The 10194-nt window shown below is 37.6% G+C and overlaps 1 protein-coding gene and 1 long non-coding RNA gene across 2 annotated transcripts; one reads left to right on the forward strand and one right to left on the reverse strand.

Moving 5' to 3' along the window:
- Positions 1-2993: 2993 nt before the first annotated feature.
- Positions 2994-4416, reverse strand: LOC110678911. The gene is made up of 2 exons (XR_002502042.1): positions 4293-4416; positions 2994-3152 (listed from the first exon to the last, which is right to left on the reverse strand). It is a non-coding gene; the product is annotated as an uncharacterized LOC110678911 (long non-coding RNA).
- Positions 4417-4442: 26 nt separating this feature from the next.
- Positions 4443-8888, forward strand: LOC5580227 (vacuolar protein sorting-associated protein 72 homolog). The gene is made up of 4 exons (XM_001655884.2): positions 4443-4694; positions 4757-5184; positions 8166-8355; positions 8431-8888. Exons 1-4 carry the CDS (start codon positions 4561-4563, stop codon positions 8825-8827), a joined length of 1149 nt encoding a protein of 382 aa, XP_001655934.2. The 5' UTR covers positions 4443-4560; the 3' UTR covers positions 8828-8888.
- Positions 8889-10194: the final 1306 nt, after the last annotated feature.

Here is a 10194-nt window from a genome sequence, read left to right on the forward strand (position 1 = left end):
CAGATTGAAGGAAATCCAAATCTTGAACGAATTGATGAATTTGAGAAATGAAGTTTGAGCCGTGTGGCTCAGAATTAAGAAACCCTTATTGGATCAGATTGAAGAAATTTCAATTCTTGAGAGGATTGGCGAATATGAGAGATGACGACTGATGCGGATGGATCAGATTAAAGGAAATCCAATTCATGAGAGAATTGATGAATCTGAGAAATGAAGATTGATCCGTGTGGCTCAGAATTAAGAAACTCTTATATTTTAGCGGATTGGTGAATTTGAGAGATGACGCATGATCCGGGTGGATCAGATTGAAGAAATTTCAATTGTTGAGAAGATTAGCGAATGTGAGAGATGACGACTGATGCGGATGGATCAGATTGAAGGAAATCCAATTCTTGAGAGAATTGATGAATCTGAGAAATGAAGTTTGATCCGTGTGCCTCAGAATTAAGAAATCCTTATTTTTTAGCGGATTGGTAAATCTGAGAGATGACGCATGATCCGGGTGGATCAGATTGAAGAAATTTCAATTCTTGAGAGGATTGGCGAATATGAGAGATTACGACTGATGCGGATGGATCAGATTGAAGGAAATCCAATTCTTGAACGAATTGATGAATCTGAGAAATGAAGTTTGATCCGTGTGGCTCAGAATTAAGAAACTCTTATATTTTAGCGGATTGGTAAATCTGAGAGATGACGCATGATCTTGGTGGATCAGATTGAAGAAATTTCAATTCTTGAGAGGATTGGCGAATATGAGAGATTACGACTGATGCGGATGGATCAGATTGAAGGAAATCCAATTCTTGAACGAATTGATGAATCTGAGAAATGAAGTTTGAGCTGTGTGGCTCAGAATTAAGAAACCCCTATTTTTTAGCGGATTGGTAAATCTGAGAGATGACGCATGATCCGGGTGGATCAGATTGAAGAAATTTCAATTCTTGAGAGGATTGGCGAATATGAGAGATTACGACTGATGTGGATGGATCAGATTGAAGGAAATCCAATTCTTGAACGAATTGATGAATCTGAGAAATGAAGTTTGATCCGTGTGGCTCAGAATTAAGAAACTCTTATATTTTAGCGGATTGGTAAATCTGAGAGATGACGCATGATCTTGGTGGATCAGATTGAAGAAATTTCAATTCTTGAGAGGATTGGCGAATATGAGAGATTACGACTGATGCGGATGGATCAGATTGAAGGAAATCCAATTCTTGAACGAATTGATGAATCTGAGAAATGAAGTTTGAGCTGTGTGGCTCAGAATTAAGAAACCCCTATTTTTTAGCGGATTGGTAAATCTGAGAGATGACGCATGATCCGGGTGGATCAGATTGAAGAAATTTCAATTCTTGAGAGGATTGGCGAATATGAGAGATTACGACTGATGTGGATGGATCAGATTGAAGGAAATCCAATTCTTGAACGAATTGATGAATCTGAGAAATGAAGTTTGATCCGTGTGGCTCAGAATTAAGAAACTCTTATATTTTAGCGGATTGGTAAATCTGAGAGATGACGCATGATCTTGGTGGATCAGATTGAAGAAATTTCAATTCTTGAGAGGATTGGCGAATATGAGAGATTACGACTGATGCGGATGGATCAGATTGAAGGAAATCCAATTCTTGAACGAATTGATGAATCTGAGAAATGAAGTTTGATCCGTGTGGCTCAGAATTAAGAAACTCTTATATTTTAGCGGATTGGTAAATCTGAGAGATGACGCATGATCTTGGTGGATCAGATTGAAGAAATTTCAATTCTTGAGAGGATTGGCGAATATGAGAGATTACGACTGATGCGGATGGATCAGATTGAAGGAAATCCAATTCTTGAACGAATTGATGAATCTGAGAAATGAAGTTTGAGCTGTGTGGCTCAGAATTAAGAAACCCCTATTTTTTAGCGGATTGGTAAATCTGAGAGATGACGCATGATCCGGGTGGATCAGATTGAAGAAATTTCAATTCTTGAGAGGATTGGCGAATATGAGAGATTACGACTGATGTGGATGGATCAGATTGAAGGAAATCCAATTCTTGAACGAATTGATGAATCTGAGAAATGAAGTTTGATCCGTGTGGCTCAGAATTAAGAAACTCTTATATTTTAGCGGATTGGTAAATCTGAGAGATGACGCATGATCTTGGTGGATCAGATTGAAGAAATTTCAATTCTTGAGAGGATTGGCGAATATGAGAGATTACGACTGATGCGGATGGATCAGATTGAAGGAAATCCAATTCTTGAACGAATTGATGAATCTGAGAAATGAAGTTTGAGCTGTGTGGCTCAGAATTAAGAAACCCCTATTTTTTAGCGGATCCCGAAAGTCTCTGGGATAATTTCAGAAGCAAAGATTGTAGCAATCTCAGGAAAAATCATATAAAAATCTGTATATTTTTTATGAATTCGTAAAATAAATACACGAGAATCACTGAAACAGATTTAAGAAAAAAAAAACATTGTAGGAATCCCTGAATACCTTTGATGAATCTCTGGAATAATATTTAAATGCATTACTAGAATGTCTTTCCAAATCTCTGTAAGAGTTTATGGAAGAAACTCTGGAAGAATCCTTGACTGAATTCTCAGACCAATATCCAAATAAATCAATGGAATTCGGAGAGGGATAGCTGAAGATGGAGTAAGGCGTGCAAAAATCTTATAGAGGCGTTTCTGTATTTTCCAACTCACATGTTTTTTTTTTAATCTAGGAATTGTAAAAATGCCAATAATTTAAAATTGTCTTCCAAATGTCTTCACAAATTCTGAAAAGTCTTCCAAAAATCTTCCGTCTTCCACACTACTCAAATGTCTTCCAACCTGGCATCCCTGCTCATAACATCGATCTGTCTGTTCAGCAGCGTTTACACTATCTCCAAATCATTCGAAATTACAATCGAAATTTGGCTCAGTGTAAGTTTGACAGTTGTTCGCGTCGTCGGCTTTGTTTTGTTTATTATGTCGTTTTCGATTATTCCCGACGGTGCACCGTGCGAGTGTAACAATTGACACCGGAAAATAGAACGGTTTCGGTGCAATATTTTGACAGCGTATGATAGTATTAGTGAAGGCGTCAATCAAAACAAAATGTCATTCTTCAAACAGATAGAACAGCTGTTTCTGTTATTCATGATTTGCTGTAAGGGATTCGGAAACATTAGATTCGTTCGGGTTTTGGATAGTTTGTTAATGGTGTTTACAACCATGGCTGAATGTAAAATGTTTAAATAAATGTTTGGCATATAAACATTAATTTATTTTTCCTGAGAATTGATACCATGAATATATGCTAAAAAAATCAGAATTTTCATATTTCAATACTGTAAGGACTTATTTAATTTCATCGATCCTCTCACTGGCTAATAATTTCGCCAAAACTCATACTTCCGCAATGTTTCTAGCTCACGATGCAAAAGCTGATTTTTTTTGTAATAAGGCGAAGAGAGCAACGGAAATCAATCATCATTAGAATTTAATTCTATTGGAAAATCAATGTCGATTACTCGTCAATATTTTTGAAAAACATAGAACCAGAGATTTTGAATTCCGTGCTTAAGATACGCGAACATACAGCTCCAGCCGCTGCTTATTCTATTTTGTTGGCATCCATGAGCAAATTTCGGAAAATTTGACCGAACTAAAGTGTTTTTAATGTATTACTGTAGTACTGGTTACATGCAATCCAAACATCTGAGAGAAGCCTTCCTTTTTTAATATAAGCCGTAAAAGCTTCTACTGATGAAACATACTCAGTATATCTTATTATTCTTATAAAACCTGTATTTATTGTAGCATTAGTAAATTCTAAGAATATTCAATTTCGAAATAAATACATTTTATCTGCGTAGTCGAAAATGAGCGCAAATGAAGATCTTGCTTGTTCGTTATGGCCGGTACGCTGATCATAAGTACTGTGCAAAAGGATAGGACAAGAAACGGTCAAGGAATGATTCTGCTACCGAAATTACTTGAGCTGTACGCTGCTGAGAAGTAGAGCTGATTTCATAACGTCGGTAACGCCTGCTGTACAAATCAAATGGAGCTGTCACTTTTCCTTACGGAAAAATGTGCCGCTCAATTATTCCGCAAGTAAAAGTGACACTTCGCTGATACTGGATCAGCTGTCAAAATTACTTTGGTAAAAAAGAGAAATTTTACTTGAGCGCTTTACGTTTCAGGTGCATACTACGCATTACCGAAAACAACAAAATCTACCAAAACAAGAACACCACTGACAGTTAAGAACCATACATGTATTGGTAAAAAGAGTGCATTACCTGCTACACCCAGCTCGATCAGGGTGTAGGATTTTCTGCACCGGTGGCAATCGAGTGTAAAAACGGTGTGCTACCTGCGGAATAAAAGAACGGTTTGGGTGCAACTTTTGCTACACCGGTGGGAAAACGGTGCAGGCGGTGCAAATAAAGAAAAACGACATTAGTGATCAGTTCCAAAATTTTATTCCTATTTCCGCATTCGATTATTATTCAGGATAATTTTATTTTGGCTAGCAAAGTGCATGATTTAGTGGCAAAGTAGTTTACCATGGCAGCCAACAGGGAACGCCGTTCGAATGCGGGAAATCGCATTGCTAAACTTCTGGACGAAGAGGAGGAGGACGAATTTTACAAAACATCTTACGGAGGATTTAACGAAACGGCAGACGACCGGGATTATGTGTAAGTTTCTCAGTTTCCTTTCGTTGCAGTTACGATTAAATTTCAGGGTTTTTAACTTTTAGCCAGAAGAATGACGACGAAGAAGACATTGTCGATTCGGACTTCAGTATCGACGAGAACGATGAACCGGTCTCAGATCAGGAGGAGGAAGCGCCAAAGAGAAAGAAAAAGGTCGTCACCAAAGCGTACAAAGAACCGGTTAAGAAGAAATCCCCCGTAAAGGCAGCCAAGGAAGCAAAACACAAATCCGAGCGGCAAAAGTCTCCCAAGAAGAAAGAGAAGAGCACTTTTACGGTGTTAGATTCGGGTCGGAAGTCCTTCCGTAAATCGACAGCTGCAAAAACGGCCGCCACCCAAATCCGTATGAAGCAACGGGTCGAGGCTGAAAAGCTTAAACCGAAGGTGGTCAAAGTGGAGGAATATATTCCCACCCAGGAGGAGCTGCTGGAGGAGGCCGAAATTACCGAGAAAGAGAATCTGAAGTCGCTAGGTATGTCAATATATATCTATCAAAGGGGAAAAACGATTTTTAATCTGAGTCATGAAAATTGCGCCAATCGTTTAAAAGGATTTGAAATTGTTTGGATGAATTTTATTTAAATGGTACATGAATGAATGCAGATTCTACAAAGTATGAGCGTTCATTAGAATATAACATGGGTTCTCCTTCTTTATTGCTGTTGGTAATATTTTGGAAAGTTGAACTTTTCGTAAGTAAGTCAAAAATAGTTGAGGATTTAGTGTTTTTTTTTCAGGAATTATTTCTCCAGGAACTCCCCTAGGGTTTCCTTTGAAAGTCTCTCCAGAAGTTCCTTCAGAGAGTGCTTCCGATGTTTTTTTTTAATGATTCTTCCAGAAATTTCTCTAGGAGATCCTTTTGAGATTTTTTCCAGGAGTTTTTACTGAAATTCCTCTGAAAGTTCCACAAGGTATTCCATCAGCAGTTCCTTCAGGAATTCCTGCAAGAGCTCCTTAAGGGATCCAGAAGAAGTTCATTCAATGATTGTTTTAGAAATTCCTCCAGTAATTTGTTAAGGGCTTCCTTCTAGAATCGTTTTAAAAATTTCCCGACGAGTTCATCCAGGGTTTCCTCAGAAGTTTCTCCACGGATTCTACCAGAGATGTTTTTTTATTTTTTTAGTAGTTACTTCAGGGATTCCTCCAGAATTTGATCCATGGATTCATTCAGAAGTTTCTTTGGGGATTTCTCCATGAGCTTTTTTTAAGGACTTCTTCAGGGGCCTCAGTATGACAGTAGCCTGAATGACACTTGTCCGAATACCATTAGCTCGAATATGAAAAGCTAAAATTCCAATATTGTTACAGCAATATAATATGAAAGAACAGTATATGTTTCAATGAAGGAATTAATTAAGCTGGCTTTTTAGTTGCTCATGGCGCCAAAAGTCTTTAAGGTGATAAGTCTTTAAATAATAGTCGCTGGTTAAAAGAAAGAAAAATCAGTGATAAAATTAAAACTCCAAATTCACGAAAAATATACTATGTTCATCATCTGGGTTAGTGACATTCGGGCTAATGTTACATTCGGACTACTGGCATTCGGGCAAGTGACTTTTGGGCTAGTGCTATTTGTGCTAGTGACGTAGAATCCTATAGGGTATCCGTAGAGATTGCTTCACGGATTCTTCTATAAGTTTTTTTTCCTCCAGATCTCTAGGGGTGATTTTATAACAGTGGCTAGAATGATATATGCAGGACGTGGTATATGTAAAGATTCCTTTGAGGATCCCTCTAAGGCATTTCTCCTAGTGTTCCTCCGGAGTTTCATCAAGAAAATCTGTCAGGTATTCCTCAGGAGTTCATCTGAAAATTCCTTTAGGACTTTCTGCAAGAATACCTATAGAAGTTTCTTCAGGGTGTAAGACATTATTTCAGGGTTCCCAAAAAAGTTTCGTCAGGGATTATTCCAGGAGTTCCTCCTGGCTTTCTCCCAGGAGTTCCTTCAGCGATTCCTCTAGGAGTTCCTTCAGGAATTTCTTCAGGGGTTCCTTCAGAGAATTCGTTGGGAGTCTTTACCTGAAGTGCTCCAAGAGTTTTTCCAAGGATTCATCTAATAGTTTATTCAGGGATTTTTCCAGCAGTTCACCCAGGGATTTTTCCAAGAGCTCCTTTAAGAATTTCTTCAAGAGTTCCCCTAGCGATTCTTTAAGAAGTTTTTTTAAGACTCGAGGAGTTCCTTCACAAATTCCTCCTTGGAGTCCTCCAGGAGTTCATCAAACATTTCTAGAGTTCTTTCAAGGATTCATTCAGAAGTTAATCCAGGCTTTCATGCAGGAGTTTCTTCAGAAGTTCTCCTATGGATTCCTTCAAGAATTTCTTCAAGACTCGAGGAATTCCTTCACAAATTCCTCCTTGGAGTCCTCCAGGAGTTCATCCAACACCTCTAGAGTTCTTCCAAGGATTCATTCAGAAGTTAATCCAGGCTTTCATGCAGGAGTTTCTCCGCGGATTTCTCCTGGAGTTTTTCCATATGTTTTCTAATTGTTGCGCAAGAAACCTTTAAAAATACTGGAAACATCGCAGAATCCTTCAAGAAAACTGATATTTGTCAGAGGAATACCGCCGTGGATCGCAAGTCAGTCCCATTTAAAAAAAAATGTGACATTGAGAAAAGTGATTGAGAAGTCAAACTCGTTTTCCATACAAATCAAAAACATCCTGGAGTTTAGAACATGATTCGATCCTAATGAAACTTTCACTTTTTGCTTTTCACTCCAACACCTTTCCGAAAAAAAAAATGTCGAGATGAACATAGCACGATTCATTTTTGTTTTACATCGTGCAGAAATCTGTAATGGACTGACATGCAGTCAGTTTTCCTTATTTCACCGAACAAAAAATTGTTATCTCGTTAGTCAGCTAAAACATCATTAGAAGCGGGGCTTGGCTAATTTTTTTTGTAAGTAATTTCGGTCGCAAAAATCACGATTTTTACAAATTCCGTAATTTGCATAGATTTGTATTGATTTTTTTTTCTTAGCTTTATTTGGTTGGCCACTCTGTCCACTTGGACACCACTGGGCCAATAGAGTGGGACAAAAATTTAGATTCTCTCACCAGTCCACTTTTTGGATTGCATTTTGGTCCTATAACAACTGTGCAAAATTTCAGCTCGATCAATGAAACTATATTTGAGTGCCAGCCGTCCAAAGTTTATATGGGATTTAGTATGAGAAAACTTACTTTTGCAAAGAAAAATAATCGCCACGTAAAGGAATAACAATAATAAAGAAATTCGGCAAAATTTCAGAATAGTCTATGCTTAATAACTTTTTTCACAAGTATGATGCAATTAATGAAAAAATAACACTTTTTTCATAGTATGATGCAATTAATGAATTAATAAATTACAGCTGGTTGAATTTTCAAAACCCTTAGATATAAGTGCACAGAGCATGGCTCGTTCATGGTATCAACTTTTCGTTCATTTGGTATTATTGCATATTTTAGAGAAATTCCGGAAAATGGAGCTGGAGAAGAAAAAAACCCGCCCGACCAAACGGGTTTTCACTGGTCCCATTGTCAAGTATCAATCGTTCACCATGCCACTGGTAGAAGAGGCTTCACCGAACAAAAGTGGTTCATCGGAATCTTTGTCTAGGATGGAATGCGACGATGTGGAGGAAATAAAGGAGAGAAGGTAAGTTTTGCATGTGCCCATAAGACCAAAGTTTTCAAGGCAACCACAATTATTCTATCTTTTTTCACAATTAAGTAAACTGAGGAAACCCAAAAAGGCATCGACAAAGGTGGAAGTAAAAGGAAAATGCGAGCGTACGTTTATCACGTTCGATAACGACATTGATGATCATTTGTTCGACAGTTATTTCCCAAAAGCGACGAAACGGGACCGACGTAGTCAGATTTGCGCCATTACTAGGCTTCCTGCGCGATACTTTGATCCGGTCACACAGTTGCCCTACCGTAACAAACAGGCGTTCAAAATACTGCGGGAAGCTTACTATCAGCAGTTGGAAGACAGAGGTAACCCGCAAAATCCAGACGTCAGTAAATGGCTTGAGTGGCGCAAAAAGATAAAAGAATTTAGGATTAAGAGCTTGAACAAAAACAGTGCACTACTCGGTATGATCTCCTCTACTGGAAGTGCATAACTATGTACTATCTGTGTCGCATTAAACTCGCTAACAGATACACTTGTTGGCGCCAATCGAATTTTGATCATATCAGGGACTATCTTTAAATGATGTTACATTTCAAGGAAAGGGATGTTACGAACTGAACTAAGGTACCGCGGGGCAAGTAGATAAATGGGGTAAGTGAAATATAACATGTAAATCAGGGCTGCCCAACGTACGGCGCGCAAAAAGTTTAAAAGATTCTTCTCATATCTGGCCCGTTGAATGCTCCCGAATGCAACTGAAAGTATTATTATGTTTCATCTTTCTAACAGTATTTTTTCAAAAACCGAATTTAGTACTAGGGTAACGTATATAACTTGGACATGCATATAATTTGGACAGGCTGGTCGTTCTAAACTCATTTCCCACGAGATGGTGAGTAATATATGCTCAAGAAATCATGTATTGCATTACCAATACACTACGCTACTTATTAATGATAACCATTTTCATAACAATTACAAATTGGCTTCAAAAATATCAAAATTGTAAATTGTATCAACAGAACATCTGTGAAACCTACGAATGCAAGAGGATATGCATTTCAAGAACATACATTAAATGCAATAATAGCGCTCGGAACTGGCATTCAGAAAAAATTAAAAGTGGCAATATGATAAAATATGTCTAAAGTTGAAGCTAAGTTCATCTAAAATTTTAACATGAGTATATAAGGCATAAATCAGGTGGTGTCCAAAATAGATTATGGTTTTTGTTCTGTTGATATAATTTGGCCATCTGATGAAATACACTGGAATGTCACATGCATGCATACTTGTAGGCGTTTTCTCGTGGATCTGATGATATTTGCTTGCATTAAATTAAATTATTAATTATCACTAATATACACATCCAAAAAGCGAAAAAATTGCATAGGCCACATGAGAACTTTTAAAATTTTATTATATGACCGTTTTTTTTAAGAAACCATTCTATGGATATTGAGATAACGCCCCTGTCCAAATTATATTCACATGAGGGTGTCCAAAATGTATATTTGGTGTCCGAAATGTATAACAGACAAGTCGCTGAAAAACGTTATTTTGGTAGCTAATGCTACAGTTTGTAAGCTTTTTCTCCCCAGAAACACAAAGAACAAAAAGACATCAAGCATATAAGTAACATTACGAAATAAAATACTTGTGTCTAATGCAGTTAATCGATCGCCGTTTCCAGACATATCCTTAGCCTGTCCAAAATACATAATTTACCCTATACCATTTAATTCCACTAAAGTTTGTATCCTTTGACAGATACGTGTATTTCGACCTCAACTGTAAGGCCGTCTTCAGTGTCGTGTACTAGACTCGACTTGAAAAGATTTTTACTGAAGTTGTTTT

The sequence above is a fragment of the Aedes aegypti genome, chromosome 1 (genome assembly GCF_002204515.2).
Source record: "Aedes aegypti strain LVP_AGWG chromosome 1, AaegL5.0 Primary Assembly, whole genome shotgun sequence".
Classification (NCBI taxonomy): domain Eukaryota; kingdom Metazoa; phylum Arthropoda; class Insecta; order Diptera; family Culicidae; genus Aedes; species Aedes aegypti.